The sequence below is a fragment of the Delphinapterus leucas genome, chromosome 10 (genome assembly GCF_059928025.1).
Source record: "Delphinapterus leucas isolate spDelLeu-1000000601 "Yukka" chromosome 10, BTC_Dleu_Yukka2, whole genome shotgun sequence".
Classification (NCBI taxonomy): domain Eukaryota; kingdom Metazoa; phylum Chordata; class Mammalia; order Artiodactyla; family Monodontidae; genus Delphinapterus; species Delphinapterus leucas.
In genome coordinates, this window is record NC_143138.1 from 65,251,719 (window position 1) to 65,278,376 (window position 26,658).

The 26,658-nt window shown below is 45.0% G+C and overlaps 1 protein-coding gene across 6 annotated transcripts; it reads right to left on the minus strand.

Annotated features, from left to right (window-relative positions):
• Positions 1-528: 528 nt before the first annotated feature.
• CDC25A (cell division cycle 25A) lies at positions 529-26,596 on the minus strand. 6 transcript variants are annotated; one of them, XM_022573278.3, is made up of 15 exons: positions 25,945-26,593; positions 24,855-24,928; positions 23,326-23,368; positions 22,803-22,839; positions 22,197-22,295; positions 19,809-19,928; positions 16,567-16,701; positions 15,980-16,054; positions 12,601-12,774; positions 7,688-7,786; positions 5,502-5,564; positions 5,316-5,414; positions 4,482-4,612; positions 2,679-2,790; positions 529-2,468 (listed from the first exon to the last, which is right to left on the minus strand). In XM_022573278.3, the coding sequence occupies exons 1-15, from the start codon at positions 26,112-26,114 to the stop codon at positions 2,328-2,330; spliced, it is 1,572 nt and encodes a 523-aa protein (XP_022428986.1). In that variant the 5' UTR covers positions 26,115-26,593; the 3' UTR covers positions 529-2,327. The 6 variants fall into 6 exon arrangements, with proteins under 6 accessions (XP_022428986.1, XP_022428985.1, XP_089775357.1 ...); XM_022573277.3 differs by having other exon boundaries at positions 22,197-22,298; XM_089919231.1 differs by lacking the exon at positions 25,945-26,593 and adding an exon at positions 24,201-24,286 and having other exon boundaries at positions 22,197-22,298; positions 24,855-25,936.
• Positions 26,597-26,658: the final 62 nt, after the last annotated feature.

Here is a 26,658-nt window from a genome sequence, read left to right on the forward strand (position 1 = left end):
AAAAGAGAACACAGATTACTTGCTATCTCGGCACCACTCTATTTTGTAATACACTTTTGCTCCAGCTGGTATCCATTCTGGCAATAGCCCCCAGTATTACAGGTCCAAGTTTCTCTGGTTGCATGTGGGCCCGTGACTCACCATCTGCCTGATTTCCTTCTGCAGTATCCTCTCTGGCTCCTTCAGAACACAACTGAAACTCCTATCTCCTTTACAGTGGTCCCTCCTTTGGTATGTTGCTCAATCCTATGAATTAATACATCTTGTAAGAGAATGTCAGAGGTTCAGGCAGGCTTTTCATTCCCCTATTGCATCTTGTAAATCAACCTGAATCACAAGTTTGTTTTTGGACTCAGAGTAATAACGGAAGGTCATCTGGCCATCCCTGACGCCAGGCCACATGACAGCTCCTTGGCCTCTTAAGGAAATGTCGCTGCCCCAGCCTCTGGTTTTAGTCAAGTGTGGTCCCAGAACTTTTAAAGGGACTCACAATTCCCTTTAAATACATTATGAAGTAGGCAGAGAGCATGGGTTCAAGATTGTTTTTATTTTCAGAGCCTGCAACAGTTGGTTACCAGTGTTACTAAGCTGGTACATTCTGAAGGCCATCCCACCTCCCTTTTCAGGCATTCAACCAACAGAATCCCTACAAACAAGATTACAGACTAATTAAGATGTGTCTCAATGTGTGTGGGGGAAGAGGCCTTCTCCCCCTGCTCCCCTCCTCCCCACATACTTTTTCTAACAAGATTGTTTTATAGTCAAATGCAACTCAAACCCATAACACAGCAACCAGTCATCTCCAGTATCACTGATTCTCTCCCTGCCTGCAGAACAGGAAGCCAGGGCAAGAGGGGAGACTGAATCTGCTATATAAGAAAAACTTTGCTATACCCCAATGGAGCAAAGATGGTGAGGAAGCCAGCGCCTAAGGGTGGGGATGAGCAAGAACCAAACAGGCCTGTCTAGAATCAATCAACTCAGCCCCAGCTCCTTGGGAGGTGTTCCTTTGAGACCCCTACTTCTGTGGGATGAGATGAGGGGCAACTGGTGATGATCCATCTCTCCCTGTCCCTCAAATTAAAACATGATAAACTCAAACTTTTACCTGCAAAATCCACCACACCGCCTCCTGAGAAACACATTCTATAGTCATCTCTGCCAGCACCCACTCCCTTCTAAAGCCCAGGGCTTCCAGCCCCTCTCCCCAACCTTGGGTGGCCCAGCCAACACTGATTTGATACTCCTTGACTCATAGAATGACTATTTTTAAAAAATTAAAATAGAAGCAATCAAAGAGTATCAGAGTAATAGAAGAAAGACACTCAATATATACTCCCTTCCCTTATCTGGCAGAGCCCCCCATCCCTGCCCGCCTACACTGGGATACCTGCTCTACCATGTTCCAACACTGACCTGGGGGTGGCCCAATGGAAGCTGCCTCAAGTGCTTTCCTGACCGTGACTCCTAGACCAGCAACATCACAGCAAGCAGGGTCACCCCAGTAGATCTCAGGGGCCTTCGAGGTAGGTCTGGGAGGTTTAGCTTATGTCCTGTAGCCAAGCCTGAGTCTGGGGCCTGCTCCCACCAGTATCTCAGTCCTTGGCTGTATATTAATAGCAGCAGCCCCAGTACTGCAGCACCTCCTGGGGGTGACAGAGTGCCTAGTTCTCTGTCCCACAACTCATGTCCTTCTTCCCCCTCCCTTTTTCTTTTTTTTTAAAAATTAAAGGCAGAGGTAGTCCCTGGGATGATAAAACCCCACCTAGGATGGCAGTATTGTAACTTAAAGAAGCAGTTAAATAAAAGTCTCCAGGAGTTGATTACAAAAAAAGAAAGAAAAGAAAGTGACTGATGAAGTTGAATAAATTAATGATATGGGTTATCCCACAAAGACCTTTCCTTTGCAGGCCGTCTTTGGTATTTGGCCAGCAGCATTTGTGAGTCTTCTCTCCACTCGGACTCTCCTACCCCTCCCCCCTCAGGAGAGAAGGCCATTGCCCAACGAGGCCCAGGCGGCTCATCCAGCTGTGGGGGATGAGGAGTCAGAACATCTTGACTTGGTGCTTGGAACTGTGCTGTGGCACGTGACAGCCTTGGCAGACCGTCCTGTTGCAGAAGGAGGACAACTTACAGGGACAGAAGAGCCAGCAGGATGCTCTGGGCTCCAACCCTGGGAGAGTGGGAGGTAGGTTTAAGACATGGAAGCCTCACGCCTTCTCTCCAAATGTCACATGGCTGGCCCCTTTGCTCCAGTTTCTCTGTAGCAAAGAGGGGAGGGGGGTAGGGAGGGAGGCTCAGGCTGTTGCTGTCTGGCACTGAGACCCTCAGAGCTTCTTCAGACGGCTATACATCTCTCTCTTGCTCTTTTCCCCGGCCCAGGTCCGGCTCTTGGTGCGGAACTTCTTCAGGTCTTCTTTAAAGTCCTCATGGTGCATGGGCCGGTAACTGGGGGGCTCGCAGTGAGACTGGCGGGAAGACAGGACGAAGTCAGGGCACACCTGCTTCATAAGCACACTCCTGCGCCCTCCCTGCCAGGGGCTGCAAGGCTCTGCTCAGCAGGTTCTAGGGCCCTTCTGTGTGCAGGGCAAATCCCCAGACCCCTGGCAAGAAACACCCATGACCACTAGATATCTGGGTGGAGGGGCGGCCCCTGCCCTCCAGGGAGTCCATCTTACCTGGCATTTCAGGAAGAACTCCTTATATCCGCCCTTCAGGACATATAGCTCCGGGTAATGGAGTTTGGGGTACTCGTTACCAAGCCGATCTCTCTCTCTCACATATCGGCACCTATAAAGGGGAAGGAAAGCCAAAGTATGGTTAGCTCTACACAGTGAAAGCAGTGTTCCTTACACACATCTCCCCAACTTTACCTTCATTCTTGGAAACAATCAGTGTCGACTTGTGATTTCCTGGCCACCTGTTATCTTCAGGAGTAGTGTTCAGAGCCAGTGCCACTGCCTCGTATTGGCAGGTAGATGGTCTCTTCCCAAATTTTCAAGTTAAACAGCCCTAGCAACTGATCTCTGCCCAGCATCTTCCCTGCCACCAGCACCTAATCTTCAGTGACAGCTTCCCAGCCAGCTTCCCTCTGCATTCTCCACCCTCCACGACCAGTGTCTCTCCCTTACTTCCTTCTGAGCTTTGCTCCTGTCTCAGGGCACCTACTTGCATCCTGTTCTAAAATGGGCTATTGTGTAGTGTACTGTATACTCCTGTAGTTATGTGTGTGCAAATGCAGCAAAATATCACCAGTCGATGAAATCAGGGGAAGCATGCACTCTTTCTGAGCGTGAAATGGTTCCAAATAAAAAGGTGGCACAAGAACTTGAACCCAGCCCCATGAGAAAAGTCTCTCTTGGAACCTCCTAGTGAAGCTGCACTGCTCCCTGCCACCTCTGTCCCTGTTTGCTCAGCATTTATCACAACCATCTTCCGTCTCTCCACTGGGACCTCCCCTGCGGCAGGTCAGTCCTGTTTGCTCATTGCTGTAACTTCATTGCCTCAATAGCCCCTGACACGTCCAGGCTGGCAGTCCTTTCTGAAGGGAACTAGCACAGATGGGCAGCTGTTTGGCCCTCCCCCTAGCTTTTTAATACCACCACTCACTTCTGACCACATTTTCAGAACCAGTCCTGTCACCATTAGTGAGAGTGTGGAAAGATGTTGTTAGAGCATCAGAGTATTATTTTAAATCTGAAGTGATGTTATTTTATTGTAATTATACTTTCATTTATTTTGGTATAAAACTTATCTTTGTAGTAAATTATAACAGGGCCTTAGTCACCAAAGCCCTAACAGAAGTTCTTATTAATAAGGGGTGGGGATGGGGGGGCGGGGGCATTTCTTTTAAACTCTAACATGGCAATAACGTGAAGGTAACATAATCCACTCCTTTGCAAACGTGGATTTGACAAGTATTCAAGAGCATCACATCAAGTTTTGCAGAGAGGATATGACACTCTTCTGGCATTTGCATAAGGAGCAACCACACTGTACCTGAAGGATGTCACCTGAGAACAGTAGCCCCAAAGGTAGAAATAAGGACAGTGGGGGAAACTGGAAGAGCCAGAGTTTAATTCAATACAAAGGAAGGCTGGACAGTGAGCCATGCCCAGCAGTAGCCAGGACTAACTCAGGAGTGAGGGTGATGAAGCAGAGGCCAGATCCTCGGGGGATGTTGCACAGGGAACACCTGTGTCACAGGCTGGACTGGGGAAGCCAGAAAGCCCTCCACGACAACTACTGTGAAACTGTTAGGGCAAGCCTATACACTACACTCCAGGAAGCTGTTCATGAAATCAACTGACTGCAAAACAGGTAAGGATTTCAGAGAATACCTGTTACACGTGAATTGATACTTTTACAAAACTAGGTATTTTCACACCATGTGTGTAGGCTAAGGCATGGAAATGACATTCGATGTGCCACAGGCGGTCCCACAAAAGCACCATGGGGGCCATGCCCTGGAGCCCACTCACATGCGAGGGCCTCGCTCAGAAGAAAACTCGCAGTGGAACACCACGATGACACGCTTGCCATCCGTAGGTACGATGGGCTTCTTGAGTAAGAAGTCTTCAACCTCCTCTTCCATGTGCAAGTTCACTGCACCCTGTGAAGGCACCAGAGACTCATGTTTCACACTCGCAGTAATGATTCTTCGAGACTGGTCTTCAAATGGGCACCTCAAATTCTGTTATGACTGTGTGCACTGTATGAGTGGTATTTGTGAATGCCCGGGACTTTCACGGCCATGACAGTGGCAAACACTAACACTGTATTTAAAGTACCTCCTTACCGTATTTCAACACTATATTATTGGTTAAAAGATTAAAAGGGCACAACCAATTACTTTCTTCCTGGGAAAGTATGTTCCAACACCCAACTAACCAGGCAACTATAAATGTAAGAGGTATCATTAGGCTTGGCACACACTGGGACATGTTGCCAGAGACTGGCTTCTCCTCATGGCTTCATGTCCAGGCATGGCTTAGAAGTCAGTGGGTACCATTTAGAAATGCCCCTGATGGTGATGGTGATGGTGATGGTGTGAGGGACAGAACAGGAAGCAGTTGCCGTACAGTGTGGTAGAGGTTAGTGCAGACCAGGGAACATTCTTTCAGTGCACCAGGAGTCAAATGCCTTTCACGCCCACTGCTTCTTTTTACAATTCTTATAACCAGCATGTGAGCATTATAATGAGCAGCCAGGTGTCACCCCCCCCTTTAAAAAAAAAAAATCACAGATGCTGTCCAGGGCTCCTGCTATGCCTCCCACAACAGCAGGGCTCGCCCACAAGCCTCAGGAATCCATACCTTGATGTGGCCTCCCTCATATTCATATGGGTATCGGCAGTCAATGATAACAAACTCTTTAATGAGGTTGGCAAACTTGCCACTCAAAACAGACGCTATCTGTGGAGAGAGAGCCAAGGAGAATCAACTCTGGCTGCCAGGAACACGTAGATTCCATGTGTGGCAGGTTCCAAAAGGATGACTTACAATTTCTGGAGAGATGTATTTTAAATCCTGATGCTTTCCAGCAACTGTATGAAAGAGGTAACACTTAAAAAAAAGAGAGAGAAAGAGAGAGAGAGAGAAATACTTAGCAAATCCAAAAGTTTAAAAATGCAACATTTTTATATTGCTTGCCTTCCTGGTAAGAGTCAGCTTGAAAAAAACAAACAAACATTAATCTAATAGAATATGTTGGTTACTTGTCTAGCCACTTCATTAATATCCTGACATTGAATTTTCACACAGACCTATAAGGCACGTTATCCCCATTCCCATATGTCAAAGCTAGGTACCTTGTCCAAGGTTAGCCAGCAAGTAAGCCAGACTTGAATACAGAAACCTCAGGTGATTTCCTTTTTCTCCCGCTTTTGTTAGGAACCCTCACCTCAGCAGCCAGACTGTGTGCAGCACATAAAGGACACAGAGAGGAATGACTTCATTGTTTACTGAGCACCTGCTATGTCCAGCATGGTGCTAGACACTGGAGATGGAATGAGTGAGGCTGGGCCCAGCCTTGAGGGAGAAGGACGGGCACATCAGTAATTACTCACTAGGGCGGACTGGCCAAGTCAAGTGCTCACCCAATCCCGTGGCCATGTGTGGGGTCATTATGACAAACACAACCAACCACAGCTTCAATTCAGGTGCAAGCTTCTACCAGCAAGGACACACCACACCCAGGTCTTGGCTTGCTCTTCCCTTCAGACTAGAACTGTCTTCTATTTTTTTTAAAATTTTATTTATTTTTTAACATCTTTGTTGGAGTATAATTGCCTTACAATGGTGTGTTAGTTTCTGCTGTACAATGAAGTGAATCAGCTATATGTATACATATATCCCCATATCCCCTCCCTCTTGCGTCTCCCTCCCACCCTCCCTATCCCACCCCTCTAGGTGGTCACAAAGCACCAAGCTGATCTCCCTGTGCTATGCAGCTGCTTCCCACCAGCTATCTATTTTACATTTGGTAGTATATATAAGTCCATGCCACTGTCTCACTTCGTCCCAGTTTACCCTTCCCCCTCCCTGTTGTCTTCTATTTTTAATCCACTTATTTCTCCCACCTGGTTGAAATATCTAGCCCAGATCCAAACCTTCCCCAATCGCCTAGCTGAAACTGAGACAACCCTTTTATTTCTTGTTTATTTATTTATTTATTTAGTTAGTTAGTTAGTTATTTTTGTGGTACGCAGGCCTCTCCCTGTTGTGGCCTCTCCCATTGCAGAGCACAGACTCCAGACGTGCAGGCTCAGCAGCCATGGCTCACGGGCCCAGCCGCTCCGCGGCATGTGGGATCTTCCCGGACCAGGGCACGAACCCGTGTCCCCTGCATCGGCAGGCGGACTCTCAACCACTGCGCCACCAGGGAAGCCCAACCCTTTTATTTCTTAGTCTGCTGCTTTCACTGCACTGATGTTTACTTCAATCTACCATGTGATACATGTCTATGTGGCATGATGTCTTACTGACCATATGTTAAGTGTTTTGAGGGAAGGAACTGTGTCTCATTTTGGAATCTTTGCCTTACACATAATAAGTGTTTCCATAAATGTTAGCTACATTAATACATCAAAGACTGGTCTGGGGACCTTCAAGTCATATGTGGCTAAACAAGCTACTACTGACACAGGAATGTGTCACATTTCACCACAGCTCAAAGGCAGCCGACCTGTATCAGGCCATCAGCAGACCATCCTCTGGACCTCCCTGAGGGCCTTTTCCCTCTAGGGCCATGGTCCTCTGGACAATGGAGAAATTTAGTCTCAATCCTGGACATTCTAAGAGGACCTTTTGATATACAGACTTATATACAGTGAGGCTAGAGGTTTATTTCTGCTTCTTTACACTTTTCTGCAGTACTGCTTTTATAATCACAAACACAGTTCCCAGAGAGCCTGGTCTTTGGGTTGGTGTCAAGGCGGCTGGTGGGTGGCTCCCTACTTGAAACCTCTGACCAGCATCAGTAAGGTCTATAGTCCCACAGAGACTGAGATACACCTGATCATGAATGTGTTTCCTTATCTTAAAACAAATTTCAAACTGCGTCCCCTTGGCGGGGTGGGGTGGGGGGAACCCCAGGAACCACTTCAGGGAGGGAGGAAGGCTGAGGGGGGCGTTTTAGGTACCCCCCTGCCAATCCTGCATCACAGAGCAGTTCTGCGTGCAATTACCTTGGAGAAGTCTCCTATAAGGTCCCTTGGGTCATTATCCAAAATATTCTCAATGGTCCCTTTTGGGGAAGATACCAGGCATAAAGACTGATGTAGAATCTGTAACAAATCAAAGGTGGAGAATGAGGCCAGGATTCTGAACAGAACTTATGAAAACATTCACCTGGAACATGTCAGGAAGAAGAGACTGAAATGTTAACATCCATATTTAGCAAAAAGATACCTTTCTTATTTGACTGAATCTAGAGTGAAAAAAAGAATATGGGTTACTGACTAGGTATACTGTTATTTGAACTGAATTCAATTCTAACTGAACTGCTCTGAAACTTCCTTTTTTTTTTTTAAAAAAAAGAAGGATTAAAATTAGGGCTAAGTCTAAAAAAAGTATTTCTTAGTTCTACCCACTGAGAAGCTCCAGGGTTGCAGTAAGTAGCCCTTAGGTCAGTGTGCTCTCTAAATAATACAGCTGACCCCTGAACAACACGGGGGTTAGGGCCACCATCTCACATCCCCGAATTCAACCAACCACAGATCATGCAGTACCACAGTATGTATTTATTGAAAAAAAATCTGCGTATAAGGGGACCTTACAGTTCAAACCCATGTTGTTCAAGGGTCAACTGTATTTTCCACTAAAAGAAACCAGAGCTTTTTGATTGACTCCAGGCTGGGACAAGAAATGTGCAAGATAAACCTGGAACACTTTGTCATTAGTAGCAAGGAAGCACTCATATTTCAAAGGACACATCAAAAGGGCTAATCGTGGGGAAGTAAGGATTTCTTTTATACACTTAGTGTATTTTATATTATTTATTTGGCTGCACCAGGTCTTAGTTGTGGCATGCAAACTCTTGGCTGCAGCATGTGGGATCTAGCTGCCTGACCAAGGATCGAACCTGGGCCCCCCGCATTGGGAACGTGGAGTCCTAGCCACTGGACCACCAGGGAAGTCGCAGGATTTCTTAAGCAGTACACAAAAAACACGAAACATAAAAAGACTGATAAATTAAAACATGTTTAAAAGAATATCAAGAAATTCTGTTCATCAAAACAACAAGATTAGGTAAGAACAGGCAAGCCAGAGTGGGCAGATATGCATCCATCTCAATAAAAGATTCATCTCTGAATATATAAAGCATTCCCACAAATAAGAGACAACCCAATAGAAATATGGGCTAGAAACTTGGCTGAGTAATAGAGAAGAAAATCTAAGACCAAGAAAAATAACTATCAGGGAAATGCAAGTTAAAATCAGATACTACACACTCACCAGAATGGCTAAAGTTAAAGAGATGAACAACACCGGATACTACTGGTAAGGATGTGGAAGAACTGGAACTCTCACACACTGTTCTGAGTACAGCCAACCCTCGGTATCTGTGAGATTGGTTTCAGGACACCCAAGGATGCTCATATAAAATGACACGTAGTACAGCTAGTGCTCAGTAAGAATGCATTGCAGGGGCTTCCCTGGTGGCGCAGTGGTTGAGAGTCCGCCTGCCGATGCAGGGGACACGGGTTCGTGCCCCGGTCCGGGAAGATCCCACATGCCGCGGAGTGGCTAGGCCCGTGAGCCACGGCCGCTGGGCCTGCGCGTCCGGGGCCTGTGCTCCGCAACGGGAGAGGCCACAACGGTGAGAGGCCTGCATACCGCAAAAAAAAAAAAAAAAAAAAAAGAATGCATTGCAAAGTTGGTTAAATCCATGGATGCGGAGCCCCCAGATACGGAGGGCTGACTGGACAACCACTTTGGAAAGCTATATGACAGTGTCTGCTAAAGCTAAACACATGCCTAGCCTAGGACCCAGCAAGTCCACAAGAAAAGTAAAAGTGCATGTTTACAAAATAAATTGTATAAATACCATCAACTAGTATTTGACAAGGGAGCCAAGAATGCTCAATGAAGAGAAGATCAGTCTTCTCAATAATACATCATGCTGGAAAAACGGAACATAAACATGTGAAAGAATGAAATTAGACCCCTATCTTACACTACTCACAAAAAATAACTTGAAATGGCTTAAAGACTTAAGTGTGAGACAAGAAACCATAAAACTCCTAGAAGAAAACACAGGAAAAAAGCTCCTTGACATGAGTCTTGGCAATGACTTTTTTAGATTTGACCCCTAAGGCACAAGCAACAAAATAAAAAATAATTGAGACTACATCAAACTAAAAAGCTTCTGCCCATTAAAAGAAATCAACAAAATGCAAAGACAACCTATAGAATTGGAAAAAATATTTGCAAAACATATTATCTGATAAGGGGTTAATATCCAAAATATATAAGGAATCCATACAACTTAATAGCAAAAAAACAATCTCTTTTTTAACATCTTTATTGGAGTGTAATTGCTTTATAATGTTGTGTTAGTTTCTGCTGTACAACGAAGTGAATCAGCTATAGGTATACATATATCCCCATATCCCCTCCCTCTTACATCTCCCTCCTACCCTCCCTATCCCACCCCTCCAGGCGATCACAAAGCACCGAGCTGATCTCTCTGTGCTATACAGCTGCTTCCCACTAGCTATCTATTTTACATTTGGTAGTGTATATATGTCAATGCTTCTCTCTCACTACATCCCAGCTTATCCTTCCCCTCCCCGTGTCCTCAAGTCCATTCTCTACGTCTGCATCTTTAAAATAATCTGGTTTTAAAAAGTAGGCAAAGGACCTGAATAGACATTTCCCTAAAGATACACAAATGGCCAACAGGTACATGAAAAGATGATCAATATCACTAATCGTTTAGGGAAATGAAAATCAAACTGTTGTACAATGAGATATCACTTCATGACTATAAGAATGGCTATCATCGAAAAGAAAAGATGGGGACTTCCCTGGTGGTGCAGTGGTTAAGAATCCGCCTGCCAGTGCAGGGTACATGGGTTCGAACCCTGGTCCGGGAAGAACACACATGCCGCAGAGCAACTAAGCCCATGTGCCACAACTACTAAGCCTGCGCTCTAGAGCCTGAGAGCCACAACTACTGAAGCCCGCGGGCCTAGAGCCTGTGCTCTGCAACAAGAGAAGTTACCGCAATGAGAAGCCCGAGCACCACAATGAAGAGTAGCCCCCACTCGACGCAACTAGAGAAAGCCTGCGCGCATCAACAAAGACCCAACGGAGCCATAAATAAATAAATAAGTAAATAAATAAAAATGAAAAAAAGAAGAGCGAACTCCCTGGCGGTCCAGTGGTTAGGACTCCACACTTTCACTTTGGGGGTCCGGGTTCAATCCCTTGTCGGGAACTAAGATCCCGCAGTCCCCATGGTGATGCCAAAAACAAACAACAACAACAACAACAAAAAAAAGAAACAAGTGTTGGCAAGGATGTGAAGAAAAGGGAACCTTTGTACAATATTGGTGGGAATGTAAAGTGGGATAGCCACTATGGGAAACAGTATGGACGTTCCTCAAAAAAATTGAAAATAGGGACTTCCCTGGAGGTCTAGTGGTTAAGAATCTGCGCTTCCAATGCAGGGGGCATGGGTTTGATCCCTGGTCAAGGAACTAACAGCCCACCTGCCGTGCAGTGCAGCAAGCAGACAAAAAAGAAAAAAAAAAATCAAAAACAGAACTAACTAGGAGCCAACAATTCCACATCTGGGAATATATTAGAAGGAAACGAAAACACTATGTCAAAGAGATATCTGCACCCCCATGTTTAGAGCAGCATTCTTTATAATATTCAAGAAATGGAAATAACCTAAGTGTTCATTGACGGATGAATGGATAACCAAGTTGTTATACACACACACACACACACACACACACACAATGGATTATTACTCAGCCATACAAAAAGAAGGCAATCCTGCCATTTGCGACAACATGGATGGACCTTGAGGGCATTATGCCAAGTGAAACTGAAATAAGTCAGAGAAAGACAAATAACTATATGACATCACTTATATGGGGAATGAAAAAACTTAAAAAACACAATACAAACCATCACCACAACCACCAAAACAAAAACCAAACTCATAGAAAAAGAGATCAGATTTGTGGTTACCAGAGGCAGGCAGTGGGGGAGGAGGATTGGATGAAGGTGGTCAAAACGTACAAACTTCCAGTTATAATATAAATAAGTACCAGGGATGTAATGTACAACATGATGACTACAGTTAAGCCTGCTGTATGGTATATATGAAAGTTGTTGAGAATAAATCCTAAGAGTTCTCATCACAAGGAAATAACAGAACTAAAATACCTAGAACTAATTGACAATGAAAAACACTACAATCAAAGTTGTGAGACAAACCTAAAGTAGTGGGAAATTTATATACCTACATAGAACAGGACACAAGAAAAATTAAAACTAACATCAAGGAAAAAAATTTATGGCCCTACTCCATGGCCCAATAAGTAGGGAGCTTAGACTTCCACCCTTGCCCAGCTGTACTTAAGTGTCCCAATCTCTACTCCACTGGGATGGTGTCAGCGGAGGCCTAGAAGGGAGCCTGAACTCCCAATCCTGCCCAGCAAACATGAGGCTTGCCCCACCCTAGGTGGCATATCAAGGGAACCTGAACTTCCATCCCCACCTTCCTGCAGTACCAGAGGACTGACTGCTAAAACAGAAGAGTTACATAGCCTCATAATATCCAAAGAATATAGATATAACTGAAAAATCACTTGTCATACCAAGAACCAGGAAAATCTCAGCTTGAATAGGAAACGATAATCAACAGAAAGCCACACCAGAAACAGACGTTGGAATTGCCTGACAAGGATTTTAAAGTAGCCATTATAAAAATGCTTCAACAGGCAATTATGAACATGATTGAAACAAATGAGAAACAAGAACAGCAAGTCTCAGCAAAGAAAAAGAATCAAATGGACATTTTAGAACTGAAAGATACAATATCACAGTCCTTGAGCAAAAAAGACCCTGCATAACTAACCTCCTGGGGCTTCTTTGGACTAGCTGCCTCTTCGGGACTGGCCCCAGCCACGCTCTTCCTCCGCTTCCTATTTCCACGTGGGGACTCCTCTTGCGATCGGTCTGGTCTTTTCAACGTTGACGGGATGGTGGAGCTACACGTGGAAGGGGAGTCAAACAGCTTGCAACGATTGCCCTTGGTGGGGGTGGGGGGGGAAAGAGACCCATTTAATGTATTTCATTAACATACACTCACTTGAATGGTAAAGAGAATAGATCAAGGACTTCCTGGGATGGTTTAAGATTGATCCATTCTAAATTAGGAAACAGACACTGTCCATTTATCTAGTCCCTGGCACACTGTAGACACCAAGTCCCTGGTGTTCAATGAACATGTTCTAAAGCTGACATTATATGGAAATGAGGAAGACTATCCATGCCCTCAAAAGCCTACTGTCTGCACAGGGTCCTAAGAGTCAAATAACTGTTACCTTCCAGCCAGGGACACATTTTTGGCTTCCTCTTCCCTTCTAGTTTATTACTTGCACTTTGCTGGAACAGCTTGAACAGGCTTTAACAGCCCACCTTAATCCAGAAGGGTGTGTGGTAGCTGGATTATATTATAAATCAGAGCCAGTTAAGGTGGTAAAATAGAGTTGAGTCTAAGTTTGCAGGGGGCAGGGGTGCCTTCAAATCTGTGTTCAAAAGTCCTTCTCTCTACTTGTTTGTTTTCTTTCTGGATTGTACCAAAGCTTTTTTTTTTTTTTTTTTTTTTGTGGTACGCGGGCCTCTCACTGTTTTGGCATCTCCCGTTGCGGAGCACAGGCTCCGGACCCGCAGGCTCAGCGGCCATGGCTCATGGGCCCAGCCGCTCCGCGGCATGTGGGATCTTCCCGGACCGGGGCACGAACCCGTGTCCCCTGCATCGGCAGGTGGACTCTCAACCACTGCGCCACCAGGGAATCCCTGTACCAGAGCATTTTAATTCAAGACTTACAAAGCCAAAGGAAATACAGGAAGATGTGCTATAGTACTTGATCTTTTAAAGACTAATTTCTCAGAGTCTGAGGGCAGCCCACCTGACTAGGGGTAAAGACAGTCTGACTTCAGCTCTCTAAACTCATCTCAGCCCGTTCACAACTCAGTGTTCCTTGGCAGGGCTTTTCCTTCTGTGCTGAATGCCCTTTCATACCCTGTAAACCACTCTCCCTTTCAAGCTGATACTAAAATTTCAGTGTTGCCTCTTCTTTGAAATGTTCCTGATAGTCACCCAGCAAGTGTGTCACTCCCACACTGGCTCTCCTAGAGACCAAGGATTTTCCCCTTATTTTTCTGAAGTTTATTTTAACAGTATGTTGTTCAGAAAAGCAAGGTCAGTTTTGTCTTGTTGTTGTTTTTTACCTAAGAGAGCTGGAAGCATTTTTGGGAAGAGGGCTTACTGCTTTCAATAGGATCTCAGAGGAACTGTAAGCTCCTCAAGGGCAGAAACCCCAGTTCCAACTCAGCCCCTGGCAATTGTGAGTCTACTATGTTTGTGAAAGGAAACCCCCCACTGTGAAGGGCCCACACATACTATTCATGATTTTTAAATCCAACTTATAAAACTGATAGCCATTTCCTAAGCATTCTCACACTGTATATAATTTTGTCTTTCAAAAGGACCTAGTAAATTTCATCATAACATTTGTACTGGGGTAGCCTATTCCCTCAAAGCTTTGCACATTAATCTACCATAATGTGTAAGTGGCTTCAAGACTGTAGTTCATTTGTTCCATATTTATAGTTCAGGGACACTAATACTTAAAAATATACTTATCAGGGCTTCCCTGGTGGCACAGTGGTTGAGAGTCCGCCTGCCGATGCAGGGGACACGGGTTCGTGCCCCGGTCCGGGAAAATCCCACATGACGCAGAGCAGCTGGGCCCGTGAGCCATGGCCGCTGAGCCTGCACGTCCGAAGCCTGTGCTCCATGACGGAAAAGGCCACAACAGTGAGAGGCCCGCGTACGACAAAAAAAAAAAAAAAAAAAAAAAAAAAAAAATATATATATATATATATATATATACACACACACACATATACTTATCAACTTATATGTATACCTAAGGGTGTGTAACTGTATTTGTATTGTGATACTATCTCACTTTCCCTAGGTGTTTGCATAAATGAGGATATGTTCCTGTACAGGCACAGCCTTGCGTCTGACTGTTTGAAAGTGTCCCTGATGGAAACAGAAGCCTACAGTCTATATAGATAGGTGGGTATTTAAAAAAAAAAAAAAAAATATATATATATATAGATAGATAGATAGAGAGAGTAAGAGACAGAGAGAGAGAGAGAGAGAGAGACATTTTGTGAGTTACTGTTGTTTGCCAAGTGTGCTGATGCTAAGGAATGTAAATAAATGAGAATGATATAAAAAAGTAAACAAACAAACAAACAACAACAAAAAAGTAAACAGTCTTCAGACTAAAGGCTTCAGATTGAGAAGGTTTTTTCAGGGAATTCCCTGGCAGTCTAGTGGTTAGGATTTGGCGCTTTCAATCCCTGGTTGGGGAACTAAGATGTTGCGAGCCGTGCAGCGAGGCCAAAAAAAAAAAAGACTAATTAATTCCTCTTCAAATGAAGCCTTTCTGTCCCAACTTATTCAACCAGTCCATAATATCTATCACAGTCTGAGTCTCCTCCTTCTACTGGGTGTTCTCTGAATGTGCTCCAGTCTCTCCACATTCTCTCAGCTGTGGAAAGTAAAACAATATGGTAGTCCAGTGTGTTCTCTCCTTCCCCATCAGAACAGGGCAGGGCTAACATCTCCTTTTTCTGTTCTGGGCCAGGGTTCTCCAGTCAACACTCCTAAGGAAGGATAGCGCTATCTGCTACAGAGCCATCAGCTGGGTGGGTACAGATGGTACCTGTAGCAGAAGTCTTTCTATTCCTGCTGCCTGAGATCAAATTCCTTGTCAGATACAAACTGCTCACCCATGAAGCTGTCAGTTAAAATCTAAGCTGATACCAAATCTGACAGAGTTTGAGAATAACTGAGTCTCTTAAATTCAATTTAGCAGATATTTTCCAGCATTATCCAGTGATCTTAAAGAAGTTAATAGAGAGGTCAGAGTTGTAAGAAAAGAAAAGACATTAACTGACCAAGAACAGTTGAGATGAACTAGAAATTATAAAAACAAGAACTGCATGCATTTTATATTACCCAGACTTCCTCACACACCAATGAGGACAAAAACAAAAACAAAAAAACTCCAAACAAACTTGAAAAAACAGTGTGCATTAACACCAGGAAACACTAGCGACCAGTCAAGGGAAAGGCCCACAGACCCAACCACAGAATCTCAAAAGAAACAATTTTGATTCCTGTGGCTCCCTCTAGACACACCGGGACTTACCAGGTTTGTAGCTCTTCTCATGACAAGGGGAGCTGTCCAGAGGCTTGCCATGCAGGACGGGGTTTCTTCATCATTCTAAACAAAGAAAAACTGTGTCACAAAGGTCCAGTAGAGACAACATTAATTTAAATGCTTTAGAATTCTTCCTGCAGAATACCAGAAAGACCTGGATAGGAAGCACTCTAATGTTCACCCCCTTCCCCGTCCCCAACATTTTAAGGTCAGAAAAGAGTAACACTTAACAGTCCCGGTATCTGAGCATAGCTAAAGGTATGCCCCTGAGGGACCGTGAGGAGGCACCCTGTTCTCCTCAGCTTTACGCCATGTGGCAGCTATTCTTCCACTGTTCCTGATTCATATCTCTTGCCAGAAAAATGGATTGTCAGCTCCTTCAGGGTAAGAAGGATCACATCAGTGTCTTCTTTTGAACTCCTCCATAGGATTTAATCAGGCTAGAAGCAGAGTCTCAATAAATTCCCAACAAATGAATAAAAATATCCGCCAGTTGGGGGATCACTGTTCCTTTTCAGATGACTTCTCTCCAGGGTAGTCAGTAAAATGGATGGGAAAACACACACACATAGTACCTTCAGATTCTCTCCATCGAGAAGATCCATGAAGCCATCATCCTCATCAGACAAAGTGGCAGTCACAGGGGACTGAGGCATAAAAAAAGGAGTGAAATGCCCTGGTTCACTGCCATCTCTTTCATTTGAGGAAAGCTACAAGACAGAATTCATGGCTTGTTAATAAATAATCAGCTTTGACTTCCTTGGATGGGTCACTAGTTTTTATGAGGAAAACATATTATATTTTTTGTAAGAACTTTTAGCAGCTCTAATCAAAGGAAAATGAAACCTAAGATTTTAAATGAATTGATGTCCACACACAGTTCTGAGTAGAGTCAGGCCAAGTGGCCTTCACAAAGAACACTCCCCAGGAGCAATTCACCTTACAGTGAGATCTGGGGCTAGCCTCTTGTGAAGGGCAAGGTTTGTTTTTTCTGAGGATCATAATTGGTGAACAGGGATCAGCATGGGGGTTGTGACAAAGTGATAATCTGCTAAAATGAGGAAGGGTGAGAAGATACCAAGTCTCTATGGAAACCACAGAATGGGCTAGAGAATGCTTCTGTAACTCCAGTTCTGACAGAGGGATATAAAGTCAAGAAAGTTCTAGAAAGTCCATCCTAGGGACTTCTCTGGTGGTCCAGTGGTTAAGAATCCACCTTCCAATGCAGGGGACACAGGTTCAATCCCTGGTTGGGGAACTAAGATCCCACATGCCATGGGGCAACTAAGCCAGAACGCTGCAACTAGAGAGCCCACGTGTCACCAACTACAGAGCCCACGCGCTCTGGAGCCCATGTGCTGCAACTAGAGAGAAGCCTGCGAGCTGCAACGAAAGATCCCGCATGCCGCAACAAAGAAAGTCCATCCTAGACTTGGAACTGGAATTTAAATGACAGTTGCTCACTTTTAACTGAGGAATTACTTGTGCCAGACACTAAGATATAACCTTTCATGTATAATCCCATTTAAGCCTCACAATACACTAAGGGTAGTTAATCCTGTTCTTTTTATTTAACGAATCAGGAAACCGATGCTTAAGAGAGGTTACCAAGGTCACACAGCTCACCTGTTTGACCACAAAGCCCAAGCTTTTCTCCCCACTATACTCTCCCTAAGAGAGACCATTCCTGGAGTCAAAATATAGAGTATATCTCATTAAGCAACCCTATCTTGTTTTTCAGGTAAAATCCCCATTATAAAATGAATATATATTTAGTATAGAAAATTTATAAAAACCACTCAAAAATCTACCATCTAGAGATAAACACTGCTAATAAAAACATTGATGATAATGAATTATTTCTTTTCCAGGCACTTCCCAAAGCCAGGAAAAAAGTTCAGAGACAGATTTTTTTCTCTCCCATAGCAACGAATCTCTTTGGGGTATGAATGCATTAATCCTCAAGCAGCCCTCTGGTTTTCTGAGTAGATACCTCACCTAGGGGTCCTCTCTGCAGCTGGCCTACTCTCGTTCAGGCACTAGCTTTGCTTCACAATATAAAACAAGTTCTGGGTTGCCTCTCATCCTCCACAAGTGTACCTGAGCACACCTTGGGCACACTGGCAGTTTTTCAGCCAGCAGAGCCTAGGAGCAGGTAACTCTATCATGGGGCAGCACCCACTGAAGGCTCACCCTATGGTATAATACCAATTTCTGTAACCCAGCTTCTGGCGTCCCCAGGTGCAGATATGCTATAGAAAATGACAATCTCTGGACAGGACCTAATTCTTCCTCCATGATTCCTACACCAAGGAGCCATTATGAGGAAATATAGATGGTGCTTGAAGACTAAAAGCAAGGATACAAAAGAACTACCCTTTGGGACTTCCCTGGTGGTCCAGTGGTTAAGAATCCGCCTTCTAATGCAGGGGACTCAGGTCCAATCCCTGGTCCGGGAACTAAGATCCCACATGCCACAGGGCAACTAACCCCGTACGCTCTAGAGCCCGTGTGCCACAACTAGAGAGCTTGCGTGCTACAACTACTGAGCTCGCACACTCTGGAGCCCGTGTACCACAACTAGAGAGCCCACGTGCCACAACTAGAGAGTCTGTGCGCTGCAAATACTGAGCCCGCGTGCCACAACTAGAGAGAAGCCCCATGTACCGCAACAAAAGATCCCACATGCCACAACAAAGACTACATGCCTCAACTAAGACCCAATGCAGCCAAATGAATAAATAAATATTTTTAAAAGAAAGAAAGAAAGAAATACCCTCTGACATGATCAAAAGCCAAACCATTGCACTTAGCACTGGCTTTCTTTCAGTTTGTACCCTCAGCACCTACAATTAGGGATGGCCAAGTGATTACAGGAAACCCTGGTGCTGTGTTCTTCATGTGTACACTAGAGATATTTAGTTTTGGATACCCAGCTCTCAGAGGGTTACTGTGTACTTGGGAATCAGCAGGCTGTTTAATTCTGGTCTTCATTTATCTGTGTCCTTTGGCAAATCACCCAACCTCCCTGACCACACTTTCCCAATCTGTAAAGTGGGGTAATTCCAGCTACTTCACAGGCTTATGAAGATTAAAGACAGGAGAACATAAATTGCTTTGTGCAAATGCTAGACAGAGTAGTGATACTATCTGAACCTGAACCTCAGACCTTAAGCCAGACTGGAAAGCTGTACTTTCAGATGCAAGTTCCCAAGAAAACCTGGAAACCAAATGTGGTCATTTTGCTCAAGCTGGGCCTCTCTAGTCCATAGCTATCTGTCAGATCATCAGTAGGAAATTAGGAAGTAATGACAGTCTCTGGCAAGTAAATAACTGTGGGACAAGTGGCCCCAAATACTGTCAAGTAGCCTGATAGGCAATGGGTTCACTGGTATACATAATAGTTCTTAATAAACCAAGTTTGGAAGAAGACAAGTGCTCTCGCCAAACAAAATCACTCTGGGAAGTACCTCTCAGCATTCAGGATGCATCGTAAAAGACAAGTTTGAAGTAAGACATACAATCCCACCATATATACATTCAGAAGAATGACCCAGGACACCTGCAGAATTCCCATAATTGACAAGGTCAAATATTCCTTGCTCAAGTCCAATATTTCAAACATATCACCTCTCACTTCTGCTTCTGCCTGTCTGCTCTCCAGACACAGCAGAAACACAAAAAATGTGAGTCTAGTTTCAAAAAACAAAGTCAAGGTAAAGACAGCAAGAGCTACTGCTTCAACTCTAGGTTAAAGAGGACGCTTTCATCTCTTCCCATCAGGAACTCCCAGGACTATGAAAGCCAGAGCACGTACCATCCGAGCTGGGGCAGAGTTCTGCCTCTGTGTGAAGAGATCTTTACCCTCCTGCAGTCCATGAGCATGCAGGCAGCCTCGAGATGCAGGTCTTACTGGCTTCTTAAACTCAAAGGCTTCCTGCAAGACGGTATAAATTGAGACATCATCCACTGTCTATGAAAACCAGCTCTAGGGTCTCAGCTATAGCTTCAGGAAACAAGCAAGGGAGTGGGTATTGATCACCTGCCTCCAAACCCATTTCTGATCTAATTCCAATACTGGATCTGTGCAATTAAGAATTTCAAAGATTCTGTCAAAAGCTAACTTCTAATACAGCACTTTTTTCTCTTACCACAAACACTTTATTTCCTAATAAACACATGAGTATCTGCCAGGTACACAAAACACTATAAGTTAAAAACTAAATCAACAACTGTCTATCAACTATACTTCAATTAAAAAAAAAACTTTCTAGGGCTTCCCTGGTGGCACAGTGGTTGAGAGTCTGCCTGCCGATGCGGGGGACACAGGTTCGTGCCCCGTTCCGGGAAGATCCCACATGCCACGGAGCGGCTGCGCCCGTGAGCCATGGCCACTGAGCCTGCGCGGCTGGAGCCTCCGCAATGGGAGAAGCCACAACAGTGAGAGGCCCGCGTACCGCAAAAAAAAAAAAAGAAAAAAACTTTCTAAAATCGAAAGCGATTTCATTTCAATATAATTGAATAGGAATAAAAACTTTTCAGTCTAAACTTAAAAGAGGCCTTTATATTTTCCATCTTCTTCCTACCAATAGGAGATAATTAAGTGGAAAACACTTAAAGTTACTGCTTTCCATACTAAAAGCAATGGGGAAAAAAACTAACGACAACATAATGACTATAGCTAACACTTCTGGATGATAAGAGGGTAACTCCTAGGAGTCCTCATCACAAGGAGAAAAGTTTCCCCTTTTCCTTTCTTTTCCTTTTATTGTATCTATATGAGAAGATGGATGTTAGTTGAACCTACTGTGGTAATCAATTCACAATACATGTAAATCAAGCCATCATACTGTATGCCTTAACTTTACAGTGATAAATGTCAATTATTTCTCAATAAAACGAGAAAAAAAAACCAAAAACCATTCTGGTTTATTCAACCACTTGGATGAATCTCACATAATGTTGAGTGAAAGCCAGAAGTGATAGAATACATACTGTATGATTTCATTTACTTAAAGTTTAATAGCACTAATAATTCCCCTACCCTAAAATATCCACTGAAGAACTTGTTAAGCACAGCTAACATCACAGAGTATTTACATGCCCATACAGTGCTTTCAGTGCATTAGCTCATTTATCCATCCGATCATCCCCACTTTAGAGATGAGGAAACTAGGCCCATAGGTTAAGTGATGTGCCGAAGATCTGGCTTCATAACCCGACTGGACAACTCCAGAGCAAGAGCTCTTTAACCTATGCTGTTTCCCCTCCAGAATGAAGCTCTAAGCAGGCAACCCTGGGAGAAGCCAACCTGGGGTTGTGGGGAGAGAGACCAGGCATGAGTACAATAGCATTAGACTGTTTGGTTAAATGTACTACACAGAGGGAGACGTAGTGTTCTAAGCACTCAAGGCAGGAACTCATTTCTGTATCTCCCTCAGGACATCTTGCAAGTTGCCAAAGGAATCACTGGGAGGGTTCATAGAAGCAGTAGGTTCTGGAAGTATTAAGCCTGGAAGATTATAAGAAGTATGATATGGAAATAAATAGATATGGAAATACAGTGAGAAAGAAGACCGGGAAAGTTGAGCTGATTCACTGAACTCTTTTGGTGCCTACTCTGTGCAAGGGGCCCCGCCAGGTGTGAGAAAAGCCAGGCCAGGACGTTCTTGGACTTTTGGCTGCACCACCCCAACTCACCTTCTAAGCTACCATTTCACTTACTCTGAGATCCCCTGGGACTTGTTGGCTCTGTTCTTTCAAATACTGTCAAGAAGCCTTTCCCTAAACTTCTAACTCATCCCACGGTCAGCACAAAGAGGCAAGGAAGGCCTGGCCAGACCCTTCCAGATAAAGTGTTCATGGATATAATTCCTACTCAGAGCTACCTTCTGAGCAACTCCTACCTGCCAGGAACCATTTGAAATGCTTTATCTACATTATCCTTATTTAATTCCCACAATAATCCTACAAGGGACTGTTACTCCTATTTCACAAAGAAACAAAGAAGCCTAAAAAAAAGCCAAGGTCACAGCTAGCAAGCAGTAGGATTCAAATCTAAGTTTTTCTGACTCCAAAGACCATCATGACTTTGGTGAAGGTTTAGTCTCCCAGGAAGCAGCCAGCCCAGCTACTTCTCCATAAGCCATGAACACTTGTGGGTTTGACCTGTGCCCCCAGGTGAGTAGATTAACGCCACACTCACGTTTTCCTTGTTCTCATCCTGGTCAATTAGCTGAAAGACATCATGGTCAAGAGAATCAGAATGGCTCCTCTTCAGAGCTGGGCTACACCCCAAGAGCTTCTGCTATTAAAGTGAAAAGAGGAATTAGGGTACATAAATAAAAATTCAATGGAAACTCAGTTCTAAAAGAAAAAACATATGGTGGTGGTGGGTTGGGGAGACCTAGCCCCTCATACACTGCAGTGGGTAACCAGTAAATGTGCCTAGGGCTCCACCTTGAGAGAACACAAGATAGAAGTTCCCACTACATGGATTTACACCTAACTTCACCACGTCTACAGCCCTCTCAGCAAGGACTTAGGTACCAAATCAACCCCAAAATAACATCGCTTACATAAAAAGAACCCCCTTCCTGGTTGGATAAAACTCTAATAGTTAGAGATGGAAGAAAAAGCCCTCAAGAGGTAGCCATTATTGAAGTTGCTTTAGGTAGAGTGTTTTGAATGTTTATGAGACAAAGTAAGGAAAAGCAGTCTGTATAAATTAAGGTCTACTATCAAGGTTATACTGGTAGCTAAGGGGCAGATAATAGGTATTGGCTCAAAATAAACAAGGGAACTAACTTACAGGCAGGGAATTTATTCTCCTCATGTGATTTTCAAGGCTGTAATGAAATCAGAAAGTAAATAATGAGAATAAAGCAAGTAAAGAGGTATACATATTAGCAGATGCAAACCTATAGTTTGGTGGGGTGAGGGGAGAGTCAAACATTCCCATTTTAGGCAAGATGGAAAAATAGATTTCTGAAGCTGTCCTGTTCTCATAAGTATCTCCACCGCTGGGCTTCTAGTGAAAAAAGCAAGCCTAGGTCTTCTCTTAAAATATACACGTTCTAGGGCTTCTCTGGTGGCACAGTGGTTGAGAGGCCGCCTGCCGATGCAGGGGACACGGGTTCGGGCCCCGGTCCGGGAGGATCCCACATGCCACGGAGCGGTTGGGCCCGTGAGCCATGGCCGATGGGCCTGAGCGTCCGGAGCCTGTGCTCCGCAACGGGAGAGGCCACAACAGTGAGAGGCCCGCGTACCGCAAAAAAAAAATAAGTAAATAAAGTTTTTCTAAACACAAATATTTAAAAGCAGTGAATACGTACTTTTCTTTACTATCCAAGGGCCCAGGAGAATCCAGACAGAAGCCTGTGGGAAATTCAAACAAACAAACAAAACACCTCTCAGGATTTAATACATGATGCACCACTTTGTCATTGAAATAAATAAATAAAACACTAGTACTGTTTCTTTAAGGCCATCAACAAAGGCTCATGGCTTGGACTTCTGACAGAATTGAAGTTGAGTCTCCATGATTGCCAAAACTTTTGTAAAAGTCTAAATATTTTCATAGTATATCTACTCATCCTTTCCTACTTGCAAATACCATCATGGAAAACAGGATTTGAGGAGAGTGAATTAAACCAAACCTCATGACTTATTTACAAAACAGAAACAGACTCACAGATGTAGAAAACAAATTTATGGTTACCAAAGGGGGAAAGGAGGAGGTGGAGGGGATAAATTAGGAGTTTGGGATTAGCAGATACAAACTACTACATATAAAATAGATAAACAACAAGGTCCTACTGTATAGCACAGGGAACGATATATATTCAATATCTTGTAATAACCTATAATGAAAAAGAACTATATATATGTATAACTAAATCACTTGGCTGTACACCAGAAACTAACACAACATTGTAAATCAACTATACTTCAATCAAAATAAAAAAAAGTTCCTAAACCAAACCTCATGATTGCTTCGTTATTCAGATAGAGGTTACCCAGGCTAACTTTCTGTGAGTTCCAACCACGGAAAGAATAGGTACCTGTTTTCTGGAATAGTTTTGGTTTCAAATATCTTATATCCTGTCAGATCATATGCACAACTCAGCGGGCTGGAAAATACAATTATGTTCTCTGACAAGCAATTTTGCCTTCAACAAAATAACATAAAGTGAGGTGCTCAACTCACCAACGGCAGCAGAATAGAGGAGACACTGCTCAGCATGGCCCAGAGCCACCAGGGCCTGCCTAGCGCACACCTTTCCTCCACGATGTCTAAATAATCGTACAGGAAGTTAGGTGTTACTGCTCCTGACATTCTCCCTTGCCAAACTGCCACAATCCTATCCCTGGTTCTTAAGAAGTCTACATTTTAAGACTTTTGCTCTTGCAGTTCCCTAACCTAAAGCATCTGTGCAAATATACCTTGCAGTAACATGAACTTACGGATTACAATAAAATGCACTGGCACAGTTTCTCCATAGCAGGCTCACTGAAATAATTTCATTATATATCCAATAATTGACTCAGCATTTTAACCAATAAGATTTCCTGAATGCCACGTAGAGTGGTATGGTTAATTTCACACTATTACTCATCCTCAGCACCAAGCACAAACCACCTCCTTGTGGCCACTTGACACGTTTCTTCTCTTCATAAACTGCCACAGGGGCTCCTTTGTACTGTTGTTAAGGGTGTTTGCCACTCAATGCCGGACTTTTCTGTTTACTATCTCAACTCACCAAACTAAGTTTCTAGGTGAAAGCGCACATTTCAGCAAATTCCAAGTATTGCTTCCCACACGGCAGACACATGATAAAAATGTTTAAGACTAAAAGAATACCTGAATCAGTTGATTCGGAGGAGCCCATTCTCTGCAGACTGCTATTCCTCACCTCCAGTGGCTGTTCATACTCACTGAAACCAAGAAAAGTAACTCTCTCTATAGCTCTAGGACATAATTAAAAGGTTACATACAGGAGACAGGCCATGACATGGCAAGTTGCCATGCTGCCATCAACCATCATTACTTTTAGGCCACACCACAGAACACTTGGCCACCCAGAACACCCAGTTAGCACTTGAGCATAAAAGGAGATGAGAAAAGAGTGGGTTAGCATGGTCTGGGTCACACTATAGGACAGGACGACAAAGATGACTATTGGAGTATTTCCTGAAATGAGAGCATGTGTTCTAGGTACTGAGCTAGGAGCAGGGGTGAATAGGACAAGTTCCTGTTTTTCAGAGGTTGGAAAAGACATGTGCTTATTTAGAAAATGTGACGTCCAAGATTGAAGAGAAAGCAGTTTCACCAGAAAAACGGTGGGATGCATTTTTTGCAATAAGGAAAAGAGTAGGGAAATTTGTGGCATGGAAAGTTGAATAAAAAGACCTGGTCTTAGGAAAGCATCGGGGTGGACATCAGGAAGGTGCACGGGGCGAGGGATTGCGACGATTTTGCAAACGCCAGGAAAGAAAATGCCACGTCCCTTTGCTGAAAAGGAAACAAAGCTCACAGGAAACTAAGCTCCTACGAGGTGGTTCAGCAAAGGGTGGAAGTGAGCGCCTAGGAGGGCCTGCTCTTCCCGCGTGGAGGGAGATTTCAAAGAGCTTCCTGGAATAGGGACAGAAGAGCACAGGGCAATCCGAAAGGGGTGGCGAAGGTGGGGAGTCGGGGCAGACCCCACCCCCTACCGGGCCCGGCTTGGGGCTGAGGGCGGCCCTGGAGGGTCCGGACGGCCTCTCCCGCCCAACATTCGGCCTGGCGGGGGGGGGGGGGCGGGTGCACATGGCGGGCCCCCGCCGGTGGGGCCGCCCCCAAGCGGTGGACAGGCAGGTCTCGCTCTTCTCCCGGCCGGTTTCCCGGCCCGATCTACCCGAAAGCCGTCTGGGAGGCCAGCGGCCTGAGGCACCGCTCTTCGGTCCCTCCTCACCTGCCCAGACCCTGCAGCTGGTCCATGGTGACCGTCAGGTTGGTGACAGGCGACAGGCCCCCGGCGGCTGGCGTGCTGAACAGCGCCTTCACGACGGGCTGCGGTGCGGGAGGGGGGCTGCAGGCGAAGAGCAGGCGGCGGCGGTGCGGGGGCTCCGGGCCCAGTTCCATGGCGGCGCCCTGCCTCCCAGGGATTCTGCTCCCTCTTCCTCCGCCTCTGCCGCGCCCGCCCCGCCCCGCCGGCACTGGCCTCGGCCGCGCGCCCCGCTGCCGGCGCCCGTGGGTCAAACACAAACACGACCCCGCGGTTCAGGGACGCGGCTGCCGCGGGCAAGCGAAGAGGACGGGCGGGTGTCCGGACTCGGCAGGCGCCAGCCACAGGCGCGAGCGCTTCCCCTCACTCCGCGAGGCCGGCGGGCGGGCGCCGGCAACCTGAAGATTAAATCCAAACAAGCGGGGCAGGTCTAGGAGGGAGAGCGGCTAGACCGCGAGGCCACGGCCCGGTCTCACACTCTCTTCACTCTTCTTTCACTCTCTTGCCCAGCCCGGGAGTGCTGAAAACCAGGCCGACCTTCACCTCCCTCCCGGGCTGTCGCTGCCGAGGTGGCCTTTCGCGCTAATAGCTGCTCACTAGGACCTGCCAATGCCCCGCCCTCCCTTGCCTAGTTGGCGCCAAATGGAATCCACCAATCAGTAACCAGTTCTCCTCCTCGCA